Source organism: Phalacrocorax carbo, chromosome Z (genome assembly GCF_963921805.1).
Source record: "Phalacrocorax carbo chromosome Z, bPhaCar2.1, whole genome shotgun sequence".
NCBI classification, from domain to species: domain Eukaryota; kingdom Metazoa; phylum Chordata; class Aves; order Suliformes; family Phalacrocoracidae; genus Phalacrocorax; species Phalacrocorax carbo.
In genome coordinates this window covers 31,576,936-31,604,121 of record NC_087548.1, presented here as the reverse complement: position 1 = coordinate 31,604,121, position 27,186 = coordinate 31,576,936, and the positions used below count along the sequence as shown (strand labels likewise).

Sequence of the window (27,186 nt, the reverse complement as noted above, 5' to 3'; positions counted from 1 at the left end):
CGCACGGCGCTTTACGGCGCGCTGCTTCGGCACTGTCGCGCGGCAGCGGCCAGGCGAGCCAATGAGCAGCCGGAAGGGGCCGTAAATTGCGGTCGGGGCGGCACGTGCGGGGCGAGCGGCAGGAGCGGTGGTGCGCGGCGGTGCGCGGCAGCGGCGGCAGGAGGGGGTGTTCCCGCGGAGCAGCGCTATCTCGGGCCCCTCCGCGCCCAGTTGCGGGCCGGCGGTGTGCTGCCGTCCTCCCGGGCGCTGTCACTGGGCCTGGTCTGGGGATCCCAGGGGAGCGGGAGCGGGCCTGGGGCCGGGGCCGGGGCCTCCGCCGCCCAGGTCCGGTGATTCGCCGTCTTGCCTAGCTGAGCCTCGGTGCTGACTGGCCTGTGGGCGACCTCTTCCGGTCCCTGGCCGCCCACTTCGGGACGGGTGGTCGCCACTCAGGAGGGTTTAACTCTGTCAAGTGTGTTAACCTGCGCTGAGGGAAGCGTGGGCTGTCCTTTCCTCACGTCGTTAGCAAGGGAGCCGCGCTTGTCCAGTAATGCTTCCTCTTGCTCCCTTTGCAGTGTTTCCACGATGGAATCCAAGGGTAAAAAGAAGTTCGTGGGGAAGAGTGGAAAAGCAGCTCGTGGAAAAGTGCCACAGGGGAAAAGAAAATTTAAAAAAGGTAACGGTAAGAAGGCAAAGGGTCTTGATGCCACGAAAAGCTGAAATTAGGACTCGGTATTCTGAACGACTGTTGAGCAGAACAGTTGAGCATCAGCCAGCAGTGTGCCCTTGTGGCAAAGGTGGCTAATGGGTCCTGGGCTGCATTAGGAAGAGTTGAGGGAGGTGATGCCTGTCCTTTCCTCAGCACTGGTGAGGCCCCACCTGGAGTGCTGTGTCCAGTTCCGGGCTCCCCAGTACAGGAGAGACAGGGACACACTGGAGAGAGTCCAGCGAAGGGCCACTAAGGTGTTGAAGGGACTGGAGCACCTGTCCTGTGAGGAAAGGCTGAGAGGGCTGGGCCTGTTCAGCCTGGAGAAGAGAAGGCTCAGGGGATCTTGCAATGTACACAAATACCTGAAGGAAGGGGGCAAAGACAGAGCCAGGCTGTTTCCAGTGGTGCCCAGTGATGGGACCAGAGGCAACTGGCACAAAATGCAACACAGGAGGTTCCCTCTGAACATAAAGAAAGACTTCTTTACTGTGAGGGTGATCAAGCACTGGCACAGGTTGTCCAGGGAGTCTCCCACCCTGGAGATAATCAAAAGCTGCCCAAACATGGTCCTGGGCAACCAAGTTTGGATGGCCCTGCATCAGCAGGAAAGTGGGGCCAGATGCTCTTCAGAGGTCTCTTCCAACCTCAGTCATTTTATGGTTCTATCTTGCATTCAAGGCTATACTAAGTCTTGAATAACCTGGAAAAAGTAAAGCTGAAATGCTTTAAATAGATTACATTGCAAACTCTTCAGCTGTATTTGATTGACCTGAAATACTCTTCTAATTAAAATTTTGAAGTTGATAACTTTTTGATTCTAGACTTTGCTTCACCTCATTAAGAACAAGTTTATTTGGGAGTTGACGCTAGGGTGTGTGGGCTAGTGCTGTGGGTTAGGATTGAGAAGATACCTTTTAGTGTTTGCTCTCTTTTGCTTAAAACAGATGATGTCATAACAGCTCTGACCATAAACTGTGAAGAGATGATTTGGGGATTGATGGCTTTGATATCGGGGGTGGTGAAATTCTTGATTTAAATAATCCTTTTTATGCCTGGGCTATTGTAGTGCTGCCTGGAAAATAATGCCCAGGCAAAACTTACCTAGGAAAAACTAGGACACCCAGGGACTGCAATGAAAACACTAGCTTTGAGAAGCACGTAAGAATTATTATTACGTATGTAATTGTTATTACAAAGCAGTTTAGTTCTTGTTACAGTAACAATTTGTTATTTCGAAGGAGCATTAGTTCTAGGATAACATTTTTGTTTCTGTTTTGTTGGTGAACAGATTCTGATCCACCAAAGAAACTTCTTAACAAAGGAGATGAGGAGGGAAAGCCTAAATCCATTTCCAAGAAACTCGTGAAAGGACAGTTAACACCTGGAAGAGCTAGTGTCAAACAATTCAAGAATAAACAGCAATCAGAAAAGCCTGCGAAGAAAAGGAAGCTCCAGGATGGTGAACAGGGAGGTGAGCAGACTTTTAAGCCCAAATATCAGTGGAAACTAGGTTTTGGGAAACACATTGTTCATCTAGGTCTTGCTCTTTCCTCCTGCCTTGTTATCACCTTTCGGAATTGCCTGAATGACTCCCAAGTTTACTTCGTGTTTAATCTGTGCTGTGGAAAAATTTGCTTTACTTGACTAAGCTTGAGGCCAAAGTCGTGAGAATCAAGAGTTATGAATTTTCTTGAAAGGCAGAAGTAAAGATGCAGTAGCAAACTTAAATAACTGGTATGCCTTCATAAAGCTGTGATTAATTTAAGGACAGTGTTAAGTGGCTAGCTTGAAACTGCCTGTTTTCACACAAGTTTGGAAAATACAGAATTTTTCATGGACCATTTTAGAATTTTAATCCTCTGTTCTAAAAGTACTTGCTATAAAATTTGGAACACAAAAATTCATGAAACAAAATCGATTACCCCTTATATTATTTTTCCTGTGATCCAAACTATCTAGTCACTTTTAAAAAAACTAGACATCGACAGTGTTATCCCTGCTTTTTACATTTTACAGCTTATTTTTGTGTTTATACAGAGAGCCTAAATAAATGTCTGGTTTTATCACGGTTTAAATGGATTTCTTTTTTAACTTTGTTTCTGGTACATGAGAACTTCACGTTGCTCCTTCCTGTGCTATAAGGCAAAACACTACTGTGTTGATTAGAACAGTACTGCAAAATGAGAAGTGGAATCTTACGTTAGGGATTCTGAAGTTTTGCAGAAGAATGTTAGTTGTTTGATGGGCAATAGATGATGTTGGGTGTTTTATTGTTGCTGTTGTTGCATGTTTGCAAAATGGTTTCGCATGGAATATGCACTAGATGTTTGGAAATGTGGTAGCAACAGAATATTCATATTAAGTTGCTTTAAAAAGAACCACAATCACAACCTTTGAATGTTGTTTACAAGAATAACTGAAAGCTGCTGTGTACTGCACAGTGGTGCTGCTCTCAAAGCAAAGTGTTACTGGGTTTGCTTGTCACTGTTACTTTAGGGGAGTGATAGAAAAAATCAGTAATACGCTTTGTAAAAAGAGGGCATGGGTTTTGGGTGGGTAAGACAGTTAAGTGCATGCCGCTAAGTACCAACAAGCAGTGCTTTAAAGTCTACAAAGTCAAACCTGGGTCTTTAATGTTCCATATGGAGGTAATAGCGTGACTTGCTTCTGTGAAACCGTGTGATATAAGATGTTGGGTTTTTGTCAAGGTATGAACAAAACGAAAATCAAATACTTTTAAGTTTTTCCATAACGCATTTGTGGCACTTTCTATAAAGTTATCTTAACTGAGTCTGTTGTGTGGCAGAGTATAGCTGTTGTGTAGTAAAATCCCATGCTTAAGGAATTTGACTGAACAAAAAGATGACGCATGTAAAAAGGCTTTAATTTTTCTCCGTTCTCTGAGATTTCAGGTACATATGTTTGAGTTAGGGTTGTTCTGTTGAGAGAGGCAAAAGGTATAGGTAAGTACAAGATGAACTAATGAGGGGAATTACCTGGGGCAGTCGTAGGCTGCTAGGTGCATTTTGAGTGGTTTTTCAAGCTATTAAGAGGTTTGTGATGCATCCTTTAAAATTAACTCTGCCCCAGACAAAACCAGTACACAGAGCTTTGAGGAAAAATATTTTTTTGCCTTGTTCTTCCAGTATTCTAGAAGTGGAAATTAGCTTAGCATACTTATTAAATATTTACACTTTCATATTAGCTAGCTGGGTAACTGCAGGCAAAGCTCCTGAATTGTTAGCAATTCAAGTTACAGAGCTGCCACAGTTCATACTGATAAAGGATGCCATTGCTCCTCTTTCATTGACTATAGAAAATGCTGTTTTTTTTTCTCTTCAGGGTCGGATTGTAAGAAGCCGAAGTGGAATGACTTCAAAAAGAAAAGGAAGGACTTAAAGCAAACCAGGCAACTTAATGATAAAAGTAATTATGACATAATTGTAAAATCAAAGCAAATATGGGAAAGTGTGAGAAGGTAATAATATTTTTTTTTCTTTCATTCAGTTGGCTTTTAGTCATAAGTTGCAAGAAGACTCTTTCTTCTCTTGTAATTATACGAAACTGTACTTCCACAGTGAAACTCCATGTGTGAATGATAACATTACATGCGATTCTGTAGATGGTTGAAGCAGAGTGTGGTGACTCATGGTGCTAGAAATGTCTGGATTGAACTCACCTGTATTTTAGGGTAGAATTTGTGAGTAAATGCATAAAGAGTTGTCTTATTTTTTGAATCCTGAAGCACAGAGCAGGTACTGATTCAGCCTGATCTTGCACTGGCATCACTGCATAGTTTTTTGTGGAGGTTTGTATATTCTCTTTGGGCAGGTGTAATTCTAAACTGGGGCCCCACATCAGAAGGAGTTAATTTTACTTGCTCTATGTGTCTGTGCTTTGCAGTTTTGGCTGTACCATGCTTATAGATCTTTGGATCTGTAAACAGCTCTGGCTGCAAATTTGAGCTTATGTTTGTTTTAATAATACTGTTAGTCAGAAAATAATAATTTTGAAGTGTGGAAATGTGGATTGGTTTCTAGGAACTGAAACTGCTTAGTTACATCTATCTACAAGTTTAATGAATGACAGTGTAAATTTGGATTAACAGGAGATAACTTAATTGTATTTAGGACTTGTCTTGCTTCTTCATTTATATCTATAAATGAAAAAAGCTGCTTCCTGAATTAAGATTGTTTTACTTTTTTTCTTGTAGGAAGAAGTGTGATAAGGAGAAGCGAGAAAAGCTAATGAATGAACTGCAGAAGCTTCTTCATGGAAAAATTAAAAGTGTAAGAAAAACTATTGCCATAATGCACAAATTCACAAAAGCCTCTTTAAAGAATGGTGAAATATAAATGAACTTTTAATAATATAGTACTAACCTGTTCTTCTGTATCCTATGGAGAATGTTTTTAAACTGAGTAAAAAAAGGAAAAAACAGGTTTGAAAGGCTGCACTTGGCACCTGGATGTCAGAACAGTAGTCCTGGGATTCTTTGTCTATCAGTTGACTATTACAAGCTGTCTGTTGCCAAGCAGCTTTAGTTCAGTGAAATTCTGTGTTAACTGAAGTTCAGAAACAGCCAGTCAGAATTTTGATGAATTACAGTGGTTGCTTTGCAGCTTCCTTCCAGAGAAGTTAATGTCCTGATACTACACTAAACAGTCTTTTCACTTAATACTTGGAAATGTATCCGTTTGCAATGAAATACATATTAGATTTTAAAGTGATTCTTGGTATTCCATGCCAAAGTGGAACTATATCATCACATGCTCTGAAATTACAAAGAACATTAGAGAAAATGAGATACCATTTAATGCTTTTCTTTCAGTATTAAAACCTTGATGCATGCCCTTAATTGTCAGCAGCTGCAAGTATTGTCTCTAATTTGTTTGATAGAGTACTTATAAAGCAGTAAAAAACCTTAAAACTTAATTTGTTAAGAACAGGTAACTACTTTTGTAATTGGAATTACATGCTACGTGTGGTATAAAGCTATATCTGAGGGCAAGTGCATTAAAATACATTTGGTCCATAATGCCATTTGAACAGCCCAGGATAATGAAATATCTCTGTCCTGTAGCTGGCGTTTGCACATGATTCAACTCGAGTGATCCAGTGCTTCATTCAGTATGGTAATGAGAAGCAAAGGCAAGAGACATTTGAAGAATTGAAAGGTACTTTTGTCCCATTTACATTTTACCTATGGCTTTTTTTAATGGATCCTAAAAATGCAGAAGCATATATTATTTTCTCTTGAATGTTTTTAACTTCCTGCTGAAATGATGCATATTCCTAGTGAACTCTTAAAAATTATTTAAATAATGGCATTTTGTTTTGTAGAGTTAATGTAGTGAGAAATCAAACCAGCTGAATGTTTTTTCCCTTCTTCTAGATAGCCTAGTAGAGTTGAGCAAGTCAAAATATTCCAGAAATATTGTGAAGAAGTTTCTTATGTATGGGTGAGTACGAAGTGAATTTGCTTAGCTGTGCTGCACTGTTTCTTTTCCAGTGTGAATGCTGCTCTTAATCTAAACTGTATCAACCATGAATAAAAAATATGTCTCTGGAAACATCTTTATAATAGTGATGAGGCAGGAGAGGGTCTGGTATTGCTAACAGCAGTTTTTCTTTTGCGAAAAAATAAAGCTAAAACTGCACATTGAGGGAAACCTGTGCAGAAGAAAAGCACAAATATATGCTCAAAGCTGATCTTTGCCTTATACAAAAAACCTGGGTTTTAAAAATTTTCTCTGCTTAGCGTTTCACAAGGCATCCTTTATTCTGTAGAACATACGTACTCGTTTCTTTTCTTTCCGTCAAAATGCCTTATGATTTCTTCAGATTCCTGGCTTTCTTGCCATATATTCATAAATGCCATAAGGCTGATCCAGATGCATATATGTCCTGGTTTCTGTGCTAAAGCTTACCAACTAAATGTGCTTCCAAAAATAAAACTATTGATAGGTCAGCTTATCCCTGAAGTTACAGCTTTTGCTATCTATCCTTCCCTGGGAAACAGGACAAAAGCACAAGTTGCAGAAATAATAAAAAGTTTTAAAGGCCATGTGAAAAAAATGCTCCGTCATGCCGAAGCATCTGCTGTGGTGGAATATGCGTATAATGACAAAGCCATTCTGGAACAGAGGAATATGCTGACAGAAGAACTATATGGGAACACTTTCCAGGTTTACAAGGTGATGTTTCAATACATTGTAGTCTAAGGTGTTTTAGCATCTAAGGTGTTGTGTTAGTAATAGCTTACCTATCTTACTTACTATTTCTTTTGATTAAATTTCTTCCTGGTAGCTGCCCACATGTAGTCTAGTTTAGCATGTTTAAATGTTATAATTACTTGCACATTTCCATTATAGATTAAATTGTGTGTTTCCAGTTTGAACTACACTAGAATATATTATGTTCATGTATGAGCTTGCTCTGGTCATCAAAGACAGTCTATTATCATATAGCTGCAGTTATCATAGTGTCATAGTGCCTAGCCTCAAGTTGTCATCCTTGCCGAGATAAGATTTAGGCTTAATTCCCCATGAATGCTGTAGATGGCTATTGTGTCAGAACCTGCCTTGTGTCTTGTGAGAACTGAGTGTGGGCAGAATGTGCCTGTGTATATATACTGTATGCCATTTAGGCTTCATTTTTGGTTTGGTTTTCTTTTCCCATGGAGACTGCAGGACTTGCATCCAAGCTCTCTTGAAACCGTTTAGATGTAGATCCTCACCAGGCAGTGGGAACCTTTTTAAAAAGTACAACTTCCTTTCTTTTGACTTCTGTTTTGCCTTTTTTTCTTGCTGACTTGGAAAGTTGGTTTGTTTCCATTAGAGGCACGAATAGTTTTATTTGCTACAAAGTACAAAACTGGTTTATGCAATTATTAACCAGACTGGAGTAACTTTTGTGCCTTGGTGTACCGCACAGCATGCTGTTCCCCAAGATTTCTGTTAAAATTGTGTAAGAAACTAAGAGCTTATTCCTGAACTGTATTGCTATTTTTTCTTTGCAGGTTATTCCAAGTTTTACTAAAGCATTCTGCAACACTGTAATAGAAAGGCATGTTTGCTGTGTTTGTGGACTGCATTTTGTACTGGGAGTAAATCAGCTTCTTAAGTGCAGTGTTAGCTTCCATCATTCTAACATCCTTGGCAAGAGTCCTTCAAGTAGTCTTACATTGCGGTACAAACCCAAGGCTCCAGGGAATGTGGGTTTATAAGAAATTACGGTGTAGTCCTTAACAAGACCTCGAATTCCTTGGAGTTTTGAAATGTGTGGTTCACTTTTCCCCCTCCTGCCTCCAACTCTCCACTCCCACTTGACCCCCAGCAGGGCCGGTTAGAAATACATTTCTTCTAATTTTCTGTTTAGTCAGACTCCTCTTCTAGCAACAGATTCTTTTATGAGAGATACCAGTGTAATTGTGTAGATGAGGTAGCATGCAGATGAGGAAGTAGTTCTGCATTTAAGGCATATTGTGTATATTCCTTCTCTGTGCTGTTCTTGAACTGGAATTTGCTGGGCCTTGGTTAACTTCTCAGCTCATTGACTTGTTGCTGTGTTGCACCTCGATATGTGTGTACTGTCATGCAGGATTTCTGCTCAGCTCAGGAGTCCCTTAACACAATGCCAATGTTGTGTATTTTACCACGTATCTGACAGTCTCATGAAGAGCTGACCATAATTGGCAAAAAACAGTTCAGACCATAGAAGTAGCTTTTGTTTGCTAATGACAGTTTCCACATATTGAATATCCTAGGTATACAGCTTCTGAAATACTCCAAGTAGATAAGCTTTTTAATTTTAAGATTGAAAAAACTTCGTTTTGCAGAAAAATTATTTTGTTTATGATATTGTTCATGAATTTTGATTGAAAAGGGGTGAAAGATTATAATTTTCTATGAACTCAGGTACTTAGCAGGAATAATTGTGCATTTGTTTCAGACACCAGTGGTCCCAACGCTGGATAAAGTGCTAGAAGCTCAGCCTGAAAAGAGAGAGGCCATCTTGGATGAAATGAAACAGATTCTTACACCAATGGCACAAAAGTAAGGACAGAAATTGATCTAAGGTGTGGCAATCTAGCATGAACTGGTTTGGTTTTGACAGTCAGTGATACTGATACTCTTTTAAGCTCATGTGACAGTGTTGCTAATAGTCTTTCAAGCTGTAACATTGCTGTGTTGTATAGTAACTATGGTTTTGTCTGAAGTGTCATAATGAGCAACTTATCTTTGAACTCCACTTCTATAAACTAAAGTGGTCTGTGCCCCAGTGAAACAGTCAGTAGAAATCCCAGTGTGGTGTGCTTCCATAATGCATTTTTGAATAAGCTTCTCCAGTGGTGTTTAGGAGAAAATATTTTGCTAGGTTCTAGAATTTGTAAGTTCTGGTAGAATTCTCCACATATTGTAAATGCTAAATGTCTAATCCAGAACAACTATGTTTTCTGCACACCACACTGCCTTGCTTTTTTTTAATACAAATGATTTATTGCTAGGTTATGTTAAAACCATTCATTGTGGGGACTTTTTGCTTATTTTCCTCTTCCCAAATATAGAGAGGCTGTGATAAAGCACTCGCTGGTACATAAAGTATTTTTGGACTTTTTCACTTATGGTCTTCCGAAACACAGATCTGTAAGTATGTTTTGTTTTGGTTTTTGTGGTCTTTTGCCTTTCGGTGGAATGTTTTTAGTCTTGTCATGAAAGTGTTGTAAGACTAGACAAAATATATGTCTTACATTTGTAGAGTTTTACACATCTGTCAATTCCAGATAGATGACTGGGGGGTAGAGTTGTATGGAGATTCACCATCATAGTGAACTTTCACACTAAAGAAATAGTTTGTGATATTTGAATTAGAATAAAAATTCTAATGGAGGGACTTTGATGTTTTGTGTCTCCATGCTAAATGGTCCTTTTCAATAGCTGGAGAATAATTAATGCTAGGGACATTGCTTCCAGTAGTTTAGATTTCCAGGGTGCAGTTTCGTAACCACTTCTAGTCATTGTCCAAAAAACTCTTGAACAAAATACAATCAAATTGGGCCCTTCTGTTGGCAGCCAAAACTTTGTCTTCTGCCTCCTGAACCAAGCATATGGCTGGTATCACTATATCTGTATTAAATTCCAGTTTTAAACTTACCCCAGCCATGCTTGGATTCAGGCCTAGTTTTTGCATCTGCATGATGTGACATTGTATAAGCTGGTATCCTGCTTGACTTCACCTGTCTTCAAACTGCATCCATCAGGCTTGCCCTGGTTCTGCAGTTCAGCGCCATCTCACTCCAGGACAGGTGGAGTCTTCTAGACTTGCTGTCTCATACCAACTTCTGCTGGACTGGACTCCTGAACTCTTCGTTACTGTTAACAAACTGAAAGCTAAGGGTAGTGAGGTGGACTATTTGTGGCCTATTCTGAGTCCAGGTCTTACCTAATTAAAGGTTCCTGTGCATGGTTTTTTGTTATGCTTTGCCAGAGAATGCGTCTGGATTCACAGCCTTGTGTGAAGCAGGGGAGTAAGGGCATATCTCTTCCTCCTTGCTTGGCTTTTTGGGCAGATGTTGTAGCGTAGGGATATTCTTTCAGAGGTTTGGAAACCCTTTTTGTAGATCTGTTCTTGCCTGTGCATGTAGCTAGTGACACCAATCATGTGACTGAGCAGTTTCTAAATAAATGGTAAAATGCTTGAAACCTTTGACTAGGGGGTGAGAAGCAGCTAGGGGTAGAACGGGAGAGGTGGGAGCTTCGTGTCAGAGAAATGTATCAGAAAATAACAGAAGTAGTATCTAGTAACCCGAGAGGGAGTTTTTTGGTTTGGTTTTCCTTTTTTGGCAGATGTGTTGTTTGTCAGATGGCTTCAGAATCCCATTCCTTTGACATGAAGGCTAATTTTTGTCATACCCGATTTATAACATCACCTGCTGCTTAAATGACCTCTTAGTTTTTCTTGCTTTCTGGCTAATACCCTATATGTATAAATATATTGCATAACTTTCTAAGATTTTTGTCCTAAATGAATGGTTGTCTCTGCCTCCTCTAATTTTAGTCTCAGTTCTGAGCACCCTTCCTTGAATTGTCTGTAATAGGACAACTGGCAAGCTTCGATACAGTTCTGATTCCATAGGATGAATATGACTAACAGTGTGGTTTTGAAGGGAGAGCCTATGTCATTTAGTCTTTTGGGCTCCTTTTGAGTCTGGTTTGGACTCTTTTCAAGGCACTGAGAGTGGTTATATTGAGGCAGCAATGCTCTACAGTGTTGTGGGCAAACAAAAAATCCTTTCCTGCCCTCACCCACCAGCCTTGAGACTTCTCAGGTCTTTTCTTTCACCTGTTTTTCCTTTATCATGTTTTCTCAGGAAATGATAGAAGCTATCAGAGAGGCTGTCATCTACCTGGCACACACTCATGATGGAGCCCGAGTAGCGATGCACTGCTTATGGCACGGTACTCCCAAGGTATTGTTTGGTTTCTGCCTAGCCAGTCCTCTTTAATAACAGTCTAGTCTGAGTTTTGAGTATGATTGCTCACATGGGGCCTTCTGCCAGTGCATGTTTTGGTGAAGGTAAGTATTTTAGAGCAAGGTTAAAAAGTGACCCGACCTTACCTTTTGGCAAATATATCAAATCAAATGCTTTCATTAGAACTTTTATAGTGGAAGCATATTCTTTTCTTTTTAGCAGAGTTTTTGGAGATGACACAAAGCTTTTCTATTTCAAGATTATTGGCCATTCATTCATCCCATAGATTTCTTAATGCAGGTGCAATTGGCAGTAAGGGAGAGGACAGTAAAGAAGTCATAATGTGGAATGGTGTTTGGCTTTGGAATGCCAAGACTTAGAAAATATTATAGGGATTGTGTTTTAGTTTCTTCTGCTGATGCAGTATCCTGAAATACTTTGTGTAACGTATGCCATGATCCCTTGGAAATATTGTAATGCCCCCTGTTTTTTTCTGATTTAAAAAAACCAGACAACTTAACAAAAATAGTCTGCTTGTTAGAGTACAGAAAAAATACGAAGTTACTAGGATCTGGGGGTAGTAATGGGTCTAAAGAAGACTGAGCAGTGATTGCAGGAGTCAGAAGTACAAGCACTGGGGAAACTGCCAATAAAATATTGCTAGTAAAGGGGTTTTGCAACAGCCTAGTGTCCTTGCTACTTTAAAGTTTCATGTCCTGTTGAATACATTTCTTCCAAAATGAAGAGTTGAAGTGCATTCTTTCTCTGAAAGTAATGAACAGGATATAGGTGAACATCTGTGGTGGGTTTTTTTTGTTTGGGGTTTTCTTTGGGTTTTTTTTTCCAGGCTGTCCTTTCTGGCATCTCCCGTTGGTGGGCTAGACATGTAAATGTATCACAGAACCTCCTGGGGAGTGAGTCTTTCACAGTTCAGGTTTAACCCTTCACACTGTATCTAGGTGTTGACTAATAGTACAGATAGACTTTGGTAAATAGCCTTTGCTTTAGTAAGCAAATTGAAGGTTATCTTTTTGAAGGTATAATAACAGTCTAGTTATTCAGAATCACTGCCATTATAGGCTCATTTGAATTTCTTGTTTTCTTTTGGATAGGACAGAAAAGTCATTGTGAAAACTATGAAGACGTACATCAGTAAAATAGCAACAGTGAGTGTTCATTAACCATTTATTTCATAGTCTCTGAAAAATAAGTGATTTGATAGCTAATTTGAATGTGGTTGGTACTGGAAATAACTTAGATATTAATAAAAGTAGGTTTAAAATAGTGGTGATGTACTAGATAACATGAAATATATCGAACTTTATGGAATATTTAGAGACATATTGAGAAGCTTGATTGTTGGCACTACATGTAGTGCTGTCCGTCTTTAAAGTAACTGAGTTAATGATAAGTCCTAAATTCTACAGGTTTTTTTTCTGAGCCCAACTTTATATTGCATCTTCATATGGCTTGTTGATTAATTCTCCTTGGCTGGGAATAAAATAACCTGTATACAGAAGGGAAATAAAAATTCAGATATAAGTCAGGAAGCTTCAAAGTGTATTAATGCTGAAGTGGCACACGGTAGAAGAAGACTGTATTTAATTTTTGTCTGAGGAACATACATGTTTGGAGACTGCAGCACCAATAGAGTAACAGTTGCTACCAGATGTCATAGTGCTGGGCAAAACTGCAACTGTGAAGAAAAGCTTTTTAAAATTCTTGCCCTCCTGGTGGCTGTATTGTTCTGTTTACTAATAGTTGATGTGGTCTCAGTCAGTGGTTTCCAAACTTTCTTGATCACTCAACTCTGAGCATGCATCCCCAGTATATGTATATTTATGTATAAATTATGTATGTGTACTACTGTACTCGTATACATTATAAAACATAAATAGAAATTTTTAAAGGATGAGATAAAGAGAACCAGTGTTTATTTTTAAATATTTATTCACGGTATAAGAAAATACTTTCTTCCTGCACCACAATGAATTGTCTTGTGCATCCCACTTTGGAGGCCACTGGTCTATGTAATGTTTCTCCATAATTTTCTAATACCGGAATAAATGAGTTATTTCTGGGTAATATATATTTTATAAAATATATGAGACAGTGGGTAAATAGCTTAAACAACACTGGAGCACTGAAGGTCTGGTTTCACTTTGATACAGAGTCTCGCTGATAAGCAAGTGAATTGGGTTGTGCCCTTTTGAGTATGCTGGAGACCTGCTCTCCAGGAGTGTAGTAGAGACTGTATGGCTTATTGCAGAGACATGATCTCCAAAAATACAATATGTGATTTGTCTCAGTTTTAAGCAAATCCACCATAGAAATAAGATCTGTATGTAATGTTCCTGCAAGGCAAATCTATTATTTCAAATGTTGATTAAACAATAGGATTAAGTTAACAGCTTCGATGTGATAAAGCAGTAAGTGTATCGATTTACAATGGCAGATCAACTTCATCTACCTTTGTTTTAAGAACGTGCTTTCCCTAACAAGCCTTGCTTTCAGGGAGAGCCTAAATGTTGGGCTTCTGTCATTCTATGACAGTAGACACAATTTGCTTGTGGTTCATGTTGTGTCATGTTTGAGAAAAACGCTCATCCATGTTGATTCTAAGTCAAGTAGTATACTCGTAGAACTTGACTCCATGTGTTCTCTGATGCCTCATCTTTGCAGGGTGAATTTTCTCATCTGGTCCTGCTGGCAGCATTTGATTGCATCGATGACACTAAACTTGTAAAACAGTTAATTATATCTGTAAGTAATAGAATTTTTCCTAAAATAGTGTACTGTATAGTGTCAGTGTGTTTATCAGTGTATAGGAGAATGAGAGTAGGAATCCATTGGCTTTTTTCAAACGATTCAATTCCTTTCCACCTTTCTGTTACATTAGATTTGTGTATCATGATTATTTTTTTCTTTTCACAGGTGACCCAAGTGTTTTCGTATGTTCTCTTTATTTTTTTATTTGAATTATTTTTCAAGCTAGATTCTGTGCTTGCTGAAAATTACCCTTTTTGTACTCATTCATTCTGGCTGATGGATGACTGGAATTCAGTATCTTTGTCACAGAAGTCTGAGGTCTGCTATTATTTCAAGAGACTAAACTGTTGGAGAACTTTAGACTGAGGATGTCACCTTATACATTTTTACAGGCAAACCTAAAATATCAAGAATATGCGTCCCTTGAATGTCCTTATTGTGCAATCTTACTATTGTAAAAAAGATTGTTTAGCAATTTTAGCTCTTTTCTTTTGCAGAAATAGCATCTTGGAAAGTGATAATTCAAGATAAACTATAATAAACTTTGAGGAACATGGCAACAGGCCTGCATATAGTATACCATGACTTCAAACAAGAAAAAGTACTTGGAAGCTTTTGGATACTGAAACTATTAATTTGCATAATTCTGAAAACTTGACATTTTTACTTAATATGCTGATAACTAAATGATAACTACCTTTCCAGATAAAATCAGTGTAGTATTTTTATCTTGCTTCCAAAGTGGATACAGATAGATACCTGAAACATGAGAGCACTCCAGCTGTCTTGCTTTGCCTACATGGAATTACAGAATGAAGAGTAAGGATAGTATGATCTAGTCTGCATCTGCTTCCTTTTGGAATCCCTGGTTTCCCCACCTTCCTTCTAAGAATTATTTAACAGGGTTTCAGAAAGTGTTTATACTTAAGATTATGTGTACATGCAAATTTTATAACTTCTAAGATGTTTAATATGTAAATTACTCTGAAGTTATGTTTTCGGACTGATAAATGACTTCATAGTGAACAATTAATTTTCATGCAAGCATTGATGTATAGGTTGTAAAGTGCTTATAGTAGTACTCAGGCAATATAGCTTTTAGGACTGACAGGTTGAAAGGCAGTGGCAGGGAGGTAAAGATGAAGCAAATACTCTGGATATGGATAAGGAATATGAGAAGGTGGTTATGATGACACTTGCTTTAAAAAATACGAGCAGTTCTTCCATTGAGCAACTTCGTATAGGGAAGGAATTGGTTTTTTGTACCCAAGCCTGGAGATTTGGCCCAAAGTCTGTGCCTCTCTGATGGGTGTGGAGAGATGAAAGCATCTCAGTGTGGAGATGGCTTTTGTTTGTCGGGTATATTACCTGTAATCACAGCTTGGTTTTGTTTCCAGAGCCCAGTCTGCAATGTAACAACTTCTAGGCAAGTTCCAAGCAAATAAGCCCTGACAGATCAGAGCTGTCTTGGTATGTGATCATTGAGGCATGCGTGTACTATGTTACGAGCACTCTGCTTTCTGGAGGGTTTATTAATTCAGATACTGTGTTTGGCTTTAGCTGAGCTTCCAAGGTGTCACTTAATTCCTGAATCATCTGTATTTTTCCACCATCAGAGATGAAAGATAAAGGAGTATTTACTGTTTGTTCATCTTACCACATCGATCTGTACACAGTAGGAAAGGAGAATAAGGAGGAATGGCCTTCACACATACAGGATTGACCCACCTGGGTTCATCTGAGGACAGGAACAGGAAAATGATGTCAGGGAAGAGGGAACAAAAAGATCAGATAAGATCAAAAACAGTTCTTCAGATGGTGAATGAAAACTAGTAGCAGAAGATGAGGTGGAAGCATCTAGGCATCAACCATTGAAGCATACTTTATAAAGGAATCTAACCCTTAAAATAATCTTAAAGAGCAGTTAGACTTCTAAAACCCCTTATACCGATTATCATTCTGTCTATACTGAAATGAGGCTTAAGGAATGTAAAGAAAATAATAAAGATTGTCTAGGGGAGAAGAAGCAGTGCTTGGGCAAGGGTGTTTTTGTTTATTTAGGTTTTGGAGTTTTTTCTTTGTTTGGTTGGGTTTTTGTTTGTTGTTTTTGGGGTTTTTTGGGGTTTTTTTTAGGATTATTATAGAACTGATCAGTTATGTGGATTGGCAAAAAGGCTGTGAAATTGTAGGGAAGGGAAGATTTTAAGGTCTTTAAATCCTTCAAGGAAAGTCTTTTTTCCTTATCTGTCAGCTCCACAGAGTCTTAATCCAGGACCAAAGAATATGTATGGTGCTTTAAACAGTCATATGTGATGGAACTGTACATTGTGAGTTCGGCACATGTCAGGATTCACGCAGATTTTAGCATGAAATCCCTCTCTTTCATGAGGGCTAGCAGGCAGTACTAGGGAGACATTATGAACAAGAGACAGCATGCCTGTGTCATTTAGAGTTTCTTCTGGTACTTTCTCACCACTTTGGTACTGAAAGTAACAAAATTCTGTAATTCATTGGAATCATTTAATTGGTGGGGGAAATACACTTTTGGAGGGTTTAAAGAAAAATGTGTCTTATCTTTTATGCAAAATGGCTGTGTTATAGGCTGATTTCAAAGTGCAGATGATTTTGTGTTTATTTGTACTAAACTGAGTATGTTCTTTGCCTGTTTTAAGTTTTCAAATATTGCAGCACCTTTGCTATCCATTTAATTGGTAAATGAACTTCACATACATCTGAATCTGAATATACATGCTAAGAAGACAGAACATGGTTTTGGTTTCATTTTTTTTTTTGTCAGAAAAGAATCCCCTGCCCCCATATGTTCATCTCCATTTAACAAAAAACATTTTCACCTAGATTTAAGCAATGTTTTTGAAATAAGAATGTTGTCTTACCATTTCCTGCCAGCTTCCAACCACCTTTCTGTGTTTCTCTTCCCCTCAAAGACAACCAGCCAGGCTCCGTACTAATACAGGGTGACATAGGTTTAAATTGTTCTATTTATCTTTTTCTAGCTGTTGCTAGAAGGATTTTCATGGTGGAAGAAAGGGTTTTTAAGGGCTATGTCCTGCAAAATATGCTGAAAGTGTTCAGAGCTCTGTACAGCCCTCCTTTGCTTTGATAATCATAAATTTTCTTTGAATATTAAAAGTTGCCAGGAATGGATTATCATAATAGACAAGAGTGTCTGGATGGTATTCAGGATTCTCCAGTGGTACTTAGAACTTGTATAAAATCGCTGTATGAAAGGGCATTTGTTGAGAAGCTGACAAAAATTTGAGTGCAAACAGATATATATAGTTACTATGATATTTAGATATATAGGCACCTCTATCTGAATATAGCAGCATGCTTGTACAAGCAAGAAAACTCCCCTGCATATTAATGCATTTCTTTCTGAGCTGTGTTAGTGCATGAGTATATGAGGTGCCCATTCTGTGGTTTACAAAGTGGTTACTCCTAGCCAATGAGTAACCTCTGGGGAATGCCCAGTGTTTTCTGTTAATGCTCAAATAAACGGAAAACAATACTTCCAGCAGAAGTCGGCTTTATTGTGTTACTGAAACTTAATTTTTCTTGGTGAATGTGCTGTGATCAGTTTAAAATAGACTTTTTCCCTGCCATGGACTGTCACTGCTGAGTAGGTACTTACGTACACTCCGTTGAAAGTCAGCATGGTATCAGTGATTACTCTTGGGTGATGTGGTACGTGATCCTTTATGTCTGGTCTGCTGAGGTTATGTTTGTACAGAGTATGACATACCAGAATATGCGTTGTTCTTTGTACTGGTATGTATCAGTGAAAACAAATCCTGCCCTTTTGTAGTACTTTGGAATCAGTTATGTTGATGCATCTGACAAACACATTTTAAATCGTAATATTTCTTTTATTTCTCTCGCTTCTCCAAACTTTCATTCTGATCGGAGTATTGAATAAGATTCATATCTGCTTGTGAAATTAATAGTATACAGTTTTCCTTTCCTAAGCTTTGCTTTTGAAAGGTAATCAGTAAATACTGATGGCTTGAAACTGTTATTTCATCAATGTTTTGTTGCTGTTTGTTTACTTTTCCAGGAAATAAATGCTTCTTTGCCTAACATAATAAACAACAAATATGGAAAGAAGGTCTTGTTGTATTTGCTAAGTCCTAGAGACCCTGCACATTTTGTTCCAGAAATCATCATGCTTCTGCAACAGGGAGATGGAAATGCCTATAGGTAATTCAGATATGAAGGTTAAGTTGTTTTCCCTAGAGTCATGAAAATGAACAGAAGAGTTCATGTAACTTTGCCATGATCAATATAATTTCAGCTTTTCTTCATGGTATATCTAAGGAATGTAAATATAGATGAACATATGTAATAAACCTTATATTATTTACCCGTCAACCTTATTTTTGCATTTTTTGTTTAAACTTCATATATGATGGTTTTTGACCAGCAATGTGTTGGTGATAGGCAGTTTACTCCCTTTGTAAAGGACAAAAATTGTGAAGTGTTCTTTGCTTAAACTTATATATCAAATTTGGTGTCGCAGAAAATTTTTAATATGCATTATTGGTATTTTGAGTAGCATAAAAGTATACATCAAAGTCGAGCTATAAAAATGGAAATTATTAATTTGAATTGTCTCTGCTATTGACATAGATACTAGCTTTTGAAGAAGGAGCAATTTTAGATGACTAGTGAGCTGTTTAAGAAATACATTAAGAAATAACAGAATGAATAGAAAATAAACAAAGGTTAAATTATTGTTAACAAAAAACTCTGGGGTTTACTGGCAGTCAGCTTTAAACACTATACACTTTCTTGTTCCACGTGTTCTTAAAAATGTATGTGCAACGTGTGTTTAATTGTATGTCAAACATAAGGAAGAATAATGCTTTATTTTGATCTTCCAGTAACTTATAGCTGTCTCAGATAGCATATATGTTCTGAATTTGCTGATGTGTGATGTGCATACAGAGCAAGTGTTCTACGGTAATGTGCTGTCTCTTTCATTAGTAAGAAGAGTACTGAACTCCGCCGCCGTGAACTCCTGGAAGCCATTTCCCCACCTTTGCTAGAATATTTGCAAGAACATACTGAAGAAGTAGTGATAGACAAAGCTGCCTTTGTCTTGGTTGCTGACATCTTAAGAACAGCTCTTGGTGACATCCAGCCTGCACTAGATGCAATTGCTAATTTAGCAGCAGAAGAGCTGGTTCCTGGTGGCCGTGATGGGCAGGTAATGTAACAGAGGACAAGGTGCTGAGATCTTGCAGAGCGATTGCTTATGTTGTATTCCTACAATGAAGTCTGCTCACTTTTTCCTTTACATAAGACGTTAACGTACTGCCCTGATAGCACTCTCATATTAGATGTGGTCTCTGTTTTCTGACATTTTCCTTTCATAGTCTGTTATTATTGCATCTGGAGTGATGAAGGCTTGAGCCAGTGTTTCACCTCAGTTGTAGAGCAAGGTACTTCGTGATCTTGAATCTCCAGAACTGCTTTAAACACTTTGTGGGAAGGTAGCTGGCAAACATGTTACATGGTCACTCTTTTAATGTTATCACTATGCAATCAAGCAGTAAACTTTTATAGTTCATTTGACGGTTTACACTAAGAATGATAGGGTCTCTTAGCTTTCAAGTATGCATATCTCCATGCAAGGAAAGATCTTAGATAATAGCTGTTTGTCTTTACAGTATGGCCTTCTCTTCAAAGTGTGCCCCTTCCCTATTTTCTTGAGTTAAGCTCAGATATGTGTCTGTAGACTAGAAAACAAAAAATGCTGGGTACACTGTATTTAAGATAGACGCGCTCCAGATTTTCATAGTTGTGCTGAATATGCTTTGTCTTTCCCCTTAGATGCACATTTTACAGATTTTTGCATGAATGACTCATGCATTCTGTGATTTTTCTGTGAACCATACTGTAGTGAATTTTCAAGTCTCTGAAAAAGTGGAAAGTCTGGAAGTTATTGTAGAGGTAGCTAGACCAAGAGATTTTGCTCAGTAAGCATGAAGTCCTCGGAGGGGTGGATGAAACATGGGTTGGTATGGTTTATATTGCTGAAAGTCAGATATTATAGGGAAGGTGATTAAAAATAAACTGGTCAGTTAAATAAGTATTCAGATGCTTGAATCACGCTTGTTGATATTTGCATAGGTACTGACTAAATGGATCAGTGTGATGTGGTGTCCAAGGGCTGAGTGGATAAATCAAGCAGGAGTATTTATAGACAGACATGTAACTTCATTTTGAAACATCATCATTAAATAATTTTGTTTTGGTTTGGTTTGTTTTTCCTGTTAAAGCTTCACATTGCAGAGCATCCAGCAGGCCATCTAGTTTTGAAATGGTTAATAGAGCAAGATGAAAAAATGAGAGAGAGTGGAAAAGAAGGTATGTCGGAAATTCAGCTTTATTGGATCAGATTATGACTTAAGAGTAATCAGTTATCTGACCTAAAATAAGGTTGCTGCATTTATTTCTTTGAATATACTAATATATGGAATATTTAATATATCCTCTAAGATCAGTGCTTCTATCTTTTTGCTGTTGTGAGCTGTTGTATGAACAGAATGTCAAGGATATGTTTGCTTTTTCTGCCAAGGAAGTACTGGTCTGTCTCTTTTCTCAGGGGTTTACTCTGTTTTTTGGGACAGGGTTCATTTCTGTCTGTAAAATGTCTTGAAAGCTTTGCTAGATTACACAGCAATTTAAGGAATAATAATAGAAAAAGTAAAGTATTTCTAACAGGAGGACTTGTTTCATTAGCGCTTGTGAGCCAAACTGATTTCTTTACTGTGTTCATTAGTGCTGCTGGTTAGTGCTTTGTAACTTTTATTACAATAATTCATGGAAAAAAATAGGACATCTTTGCTATTTTATATCCCAGAAGGCAGAGATTGGGCACAGATGTTCTCATCTTAATTTAGCTTTTAAACTTATTTTATTACATAACTGTAAAATCTTATTGGGTGAATCACTATATCCCAAAAGAGATTACTTTTTCTCATACAAAACCTCAAAAAATGAAGGGAAATGGGGTGGTGTAGTATAATCTGGAGGGAACTTCTCAGTGTGTAGGGGGCTTTTTTTTCTTTGTAGAGTTATCAGACCTTGTTAAACATTTTTTGGTTTGGTTTTTTTTCTTCTTGCTACGTTCAGGTATCTGCTGTTTCCTTTAAAAATAAGAGTTAATTGGGCTTTATTAAATGTTTCTGAAAGGAGGCTGCTTTGCTACTTTTCAAGTCGATGATTGAAAATGTGCAAAGGGGAAGCTTTATATGACTGTCTTTCAGAGACTAGCCTAACTGAGATCATGATAGTTATCTGGATTTATTTCTGCTAAAATTGTGCAATTCCTATTTTAAACACAAGCTGTTCTCTTTGGTTTCTTTGTTTTCCTCCAAAGAGTGTGCCATTCAGAATTGTTGCTCTGAGTTTGTAGAACTGGCGTTAAAAAACAACTGAATTGTTATCATGTAGAGAACACGTTGAATAAGAACTGACCTGTTCTTCAGATGGAATTCTGATCCAAAGTGACATTGAAAAATATCTTCAGTGTTTGTTTGGAGGCTGGAGTTTGTTGGGGTTGGGTGGGGTCTTTTGGCTTGCTTGCTGGTAAGTTTGCTCAGCATACAAGTTGTAAGAGCAGTTTTCCTGTAGTTAAGTTCTTCAAGTTCAGCTGGGGACTGGAGGTCAGCCTTGGTTCATTCTTTTGCATATGCTATTGGTGTAATGAATCTGCAAGTCAACTTAAGCTTTGAAAGCTACTGAAGAAATAGAGCCCTGTAGCATCTGTACAGCTGAAAGAAACAAGGTTCCTAGGTTCCTAATGTTTTCCATACATCGATAAAGGATTAGCTCTAGAGTTCTAAGTAACTTGATGTGTGCAAAATTGGTTCCTTCAGTTGTAGTCAGATGCTTAAAAACATGGCATTTTTCATTAGAGATGTATTAGTATATTGCATTAGTTACCTGTTCTGTTGATGTCGTTCTTACAAAGTTCTTTGGAGTGAATGCCTTCTTTAAGATGAGAATAGCCTTTGACACCCTTTTAGAAAAGAAACAGGAAGTTTGCCTGCTTTATATTGGTAAACTGTCACACAGTGCTGCTATTGTCTAACTAAGTTTAAGCAACACTTGGAAGTAGTCAGACTTCTATAAAGATACTCATTGCATTGAACAGTCAATTATTTTGAGAGCAAAAATTTGTGAATACTTGGTGGCTAAAAAGTATTTGATTAAATCACAACTGCAGAGAACTTTTAACAGGCTTCTTCGTGTGAAGATATTGTCTAATTTTTTCCTTCTCCCTACCCCTTTTCCACATTTTACAGTTTGCTTTGGAAGAACATTGGTAGAACGTGTTGGTATTGAGAATATGAAGACCTGGGCAGAAGTAAATAGAGGTGCCATTATTCTTTGTTGGTATGTAAGACATATGGCTATTTCTGATTAGGTTCTGGTGTTAATTTCTTGAACAGCTGAGAGAATATCAGTTGAAATTTCTACCAGCAAAATGCCATTTTTTTATTTTTTGCTCAATGTGTACTGTCTTTCATGCCAGTGGGAAGCCTGCAATTGAACAGAGTACTGGAAAAATTCAAACCAGAGTTGCCATAGGTTGTTCCTTGAGCTCAGGGTTTTGTAGGACCAGGAAGTAGCTCGATGTTGGAAAAATCTTAAGATGAAAAATAAAATTTTAAAAAAAATTTTCATATCATGTCTTGTTTTGCAAGCACAAAAGTCTTAAAAGAGCACTCCACAAATACATTAATTAACTTTGAAATACCTGTGAATGGCATCAGCATACAAGAATCCAGATTTTTTTTTCTTCGTGTGTAGCTTATTGCTTTGTGTTGATGCCTTAATTATGGGGCCTAAGGATGTGTCATACTGAAGTAGAAACAAGTTTGGAATAGACTATACGAAAAAATAGACCATGCAAAGACTTATGGTAAGCTAGCTGGCTCACCACTTTGAAGCAGTAAACTGTGCAACCAGTGAGATCAAAAAGACCTCACAGGAATCGGACTAACATTATCAAATACAAACAGCTATACTAATTATTGCTGTTTTCACTTTGCAACTACCTGTCAGTGTCAGGTCATAGAAACCCAAGGTTTTGTGTTTAGCCCAATGTGTGTGTGGTCTGTGTTCTGGAACTGCTGGGTCAGTGTTGCACTGCTGGCTCCTCATAAAGACTTGCACTGAGCCAAAATCAGCAAACAATTCAAACAACAGTGTTTTGGAAAACAAAAACTATTTCTCCCTTTTTTTTTCTTTTTGCCCCACTTCTCCTAAAGTGTCTTCAGACTCCTTGCGGTATGCTTTCCATCTCTGCTCTTTGACTTTAGAGTGAGACTACTTTGACTTTCATGCTCTTTTGCAAGGTGTGAATCAAAAGCTGTTTTCACTAATAGGATTTCTGTTAATCTGAGTTTAATTCTAGTGTTTTAGTCATTATCATTCAGAGGACTAGTTGGAAGAATTGGTAGTAGAAGAATAGTTGCAATCCAGATATGAAATCAGTTACATGACATCATAATAGTCATATGGATCTGGCTGTTAAGATTGTTCAGCTGCTAAAATGATAACACTTTCTTTGCTGCTCATAACAGGCCTTTTGAATGCAATAAATGCATCTAATGCCTTTAAGTTATATGACCCTGTGCACAGATGTTCACTAGAGATTTGTTATAATGGCTGGTTAGCTGACAGTGTATTTAAGATTGGACTTTTTCCCCTAACTCAAAGCTGAGGAGATTCATTTAATGTGGTGTTGCTGGTTTATGTACTAAGCTATTTTGATTGTCCAAGTAAGTTGCACGGTAAACTACTGGAATTTTTTCCATGTATAACACTTCAATAACTGTTTGGCTGTCACTGTGACAACAGTCTCTCAATAGGTTTTGAAGATTTATAGAAAAAACAGGAAACTAGTAATTGCTTATTAGTGAAAACCAGCACAGGACTGGTATATTTTATGGAAAAGCCTGTGAGGGATGTCAGTCTTTCCTTCTCTGCTATTACTTGTAGCATGACAGGGTGGGGCTTCGACAAGTGTTCTTTGTCACCGAGCGGGGGAGCTTATCTCCCAGACTGCCAATCAAACACTTTCCATCAATATTGAAACTCACCTAACAGGAAAGAAAGATAAAAGTATGGGGGAGGAGTGTGTATGTGTGTTTGCAGGAATTTAGGGTTGTTTTTTTTATTTTTTAAGTTTGATTAGATCTGAATCCTTTGTAGTTTGAACTTCTCTTAATGACTCTTTAGGCATGATGCCCTTTTGTGTAGGCAGCTGAGAACACATGAACATAACTAGCTGCTTTTGTTCCATTTCATGTGACACCTACTTACCTCACTAACACGTAGTAATCAATCTCATCTTCGTTTAACTGCATGCACTGATGTTGAGAGGTTACCTGAATCATACAGCAATGATACATTTAATTTAGTCTGGTATAGATAATAACAGCAATATTTTTCATATCAAATAGTTGTTGAGTTCTAGAAAACATTCTCACTTAAAAAAATATTCAGACACTTTTGTGCTGTAAAGGAGCTCGGGTCCATCAGACAAAGGTAACTTTCAGACAGTAGCAGTTCTCCCTGAAGCTATGATTGATTTTTATTTTGTTGTTGGGTTTCAGAAGCCATCTGCCACTTATGCACAGATCTGAAAGTCTGAATTACCCAGTCAGTCCATTTGAAGTTTTTTGGCACTCTAGTCATTTAAGCTTATTCACCAATTATGAGCACTTCATGGCATGTGCTTGATTGGTTAGTTACCTGGTACCCTCTAGACCCTCTGCTTTCATGGTCCTACTTGCTTCTATTTTGATTTTTATAAAAGAGAATCTGGGGCCTGGTTCTGACCTAGTACAAGAGTAAAGAGTCCTAAGGTAATGAGAAGGCACTTCACAGACATTACAGTCCAGCTTAGTGGAACTGTGTCTGACCTCAGTACTTTTTGATTTGTCAGTGATATGACATCAGGGTAGAAAATGGATAAAGATATACTTAATGAAATGACTGATTGGTTTCCATATGTCATTTCTGTAACTGTAAAAGTTGTATTTTAGATCCACAAACGGCATAGGTGCCTGCTTACCAGTTCTTAGAAGAACTCTCAGAATAATAATTAAAAAAAAAAACAAACCCAAACTGTGTTGGTCTTTTGGCTGTATTATCAGACATGTAGATGATATATATTAAAAATACGATGTTTTGAAATATCTGTGGGTATCAGGAGTTTGAAAGCAGCTTTACATGTATAGCTGTTGGCAAACGAAATTCATTTTTAGAAATACATAAAATGCAGTCCAGAGTGCCTTGCTTCTTTGTATATGCTCTTTGTCCCTGAAGATGAACCATGTGAATGTCTCCATGTTAAGTACCAATGTGTTCAGGACATCTTGTGTCAGTGCTCTTGACTTTCTTGCTGTTATCAGGGGTACATGACTCACAGAAAAGCTGAAAAAGTATAACCCTCACCTGTGTTGAATTCAGTTTTAAAGAAGGCCTCTCGATTAAATGGTACTGTCATAGCTAAAAATCTAGCAGAAGTTTCTGCTAGAAGTTGTTAGTCATAGTCATTCAAATAAATCTGGAATAAAGTAGCTGAAAATAGTGTTGTTGTCAGATGGGCATCCCAACCTTACTGCCTATAATGTTGCCATCCTGCACAGGATTTGGAGTCCTAAGGAGACCAAATTTAAATCTCACCTAATCTACATTAATTCGTTTTCTGCCTTACTCAGGTCAGCTTGCTATGTCTAATCCTTGTTTAAAAAGTAGGCGAGAAACAAGCTTTTAGGTAGCTGCAAACCTGGGAGCCTTTTGGAAGGATCGTAGGGATTGTAAAGACTTGTAGCATCATGCAGCCTGCTTGGTACCAGTATGTGGCTGTTACAGTTTGTTTCCAGTCTTAGTTTATTTGTATGCCAGTGCAACTTGTAATTCTGTTCTAGATTGCCCACATTAACCATAGAAAACATTAAGTTTTTTAGGCAGTGTTCACTCATCATTTCAAAGTAGCAAATTAGGTGTGCCGTTACTTCTACTGATTTTGTATCCAATAACGTTTCACTGTTCCCAAAGGAAGGGAAAGGACAATCACTGCCCAGGTTGATCTAGATAGAGCAGAAGCTTTTTCTTTACTGATAGTATTTTATAGCTTACAATGAATTCCCTTGTTTCTGGGGAATAAAAGTTATCTGGGAAATCTAGTTTGTTTTCCAAAATAATATATAAAAAAGAACAGACTGGTAAGGCTCTGTAGTCCTGTGCTAAATGAAGCACGGATGTACAATAGTGAAAGTGCTTTATGTGTGTTAGATGTACTTGACTGCATCCAGTTTTAGAAGCCCCATTACAAGAAAGGTAACAACTGGTTTAATGGAGGGTGACCAACATAGTCATGGGCTGGGTCCCTTGGCCTGGGAGGAGAGGCTGTGGGACAGGGGCTGGTTCAGCTGGAAGAAGGGACAGCTTTGCGGGCACTCAACCGTACACCCAGCACAGGCACCCGAGGGCATGGAGGAGAGCTCTGCTCTTCACAGCAGTGCATGCATGACTGGAGGGCGAGAGGCAGCAGCACGACATGAGAGGCTCAGACTGGAGATAAGGAGAAGCTTTTCCCCATGAGGACAGCCTCTTGGTAGGGACGGGGCCCAGGGAGGTTGGCCTGTCTCCTGCATTTGCAGGATTTCAAGCCTGGACTGGGTGAAGCCCTGAGCAGCCTGATTTGACCCAATGTCTGAACCTGCTTTGAGCAGGGATCTGCAGTGCCTTCCAGTCTGACTTATCCTGTGTTGGTTGTGTTCTCACCTGATGTTTCAAGCTTTCTGGAAAGTTTTACATCTTTTTCTAACAGGAGGTGATAGAATCTGCCCTGAACTATATTATTGCTAAGTAGATATTGTTTTCCTACATGGACAGCTTCTTTTCCTATGACCTACATGCTGACCTTTGACATCCTTGGTTTTTTTCCTGTTTCTTGTAGCCTTCTCCGGAGCACTGATGAAAAAGTGGCAAATACAGTCAAAAAAGGACTGAAAAAGCTTGTCCCAAAGCTGAAGCTGAATAAAAATGTCAAAGGGATAGAAGCCTTACTGGAGAAATTGACTTCTTAGTGTAAATTAATCTAAAAAGACACTTTACATCAATGCAACTGGGGGTTGGTAAGGTTTTATACTATGGTTGTTTTAAGAAGCGGTGTATGCACCTGTAAATTAAATAATTTCTGAAACAA

General features: G+C 38.3%; 1 protein-coding gene across 2 annotated transcripts; it reads left to right on the top strand.

Moving 5' to 3' along the window:
- Positions 1-27,186, top strand: PUM3 (pumilio RNA binding family member 3). 2 transcript variants are annotated; one of them, XM_064438765.1, is made up of 18 exons: positions 1-130; positions 555-655; positions 1,977-2,159; positions 4,031-4,166; positions 4,902-4,977; positions 5,772-5,865; positions 6,084-6,150; positions 6,711-6,885; positions 8,642-8,745; positions 9,258-9,336; positions 11,061-11,159; positions 12,275-12,328; positions 13,845-13,925; positions 18,007-18,149; positions 18,936-19,158; positions 20,234-20,321; positions 22,265-22,355; positions 26,938-27,186. In XM_064438765.1, exons 2-18 carry the CDS (start codon positions 565-567, stop codon positions 27,065-27,067), a joined length of 1,914 nt encoding a protein of 637 aa, XP_064294835.1. In that variant the 5' UTR covers positions 1-130; positions 555-564; the 3' UTR covers positions 27,068-27,186. The 2 variants fall into 2 exon arrangements, with proteins under 2 accessions (XP_064294835.1, XP_064294836.1); XM_064438766.1 differs by lacking the exon at positions 1-130 and adding an exon at positions 157-451.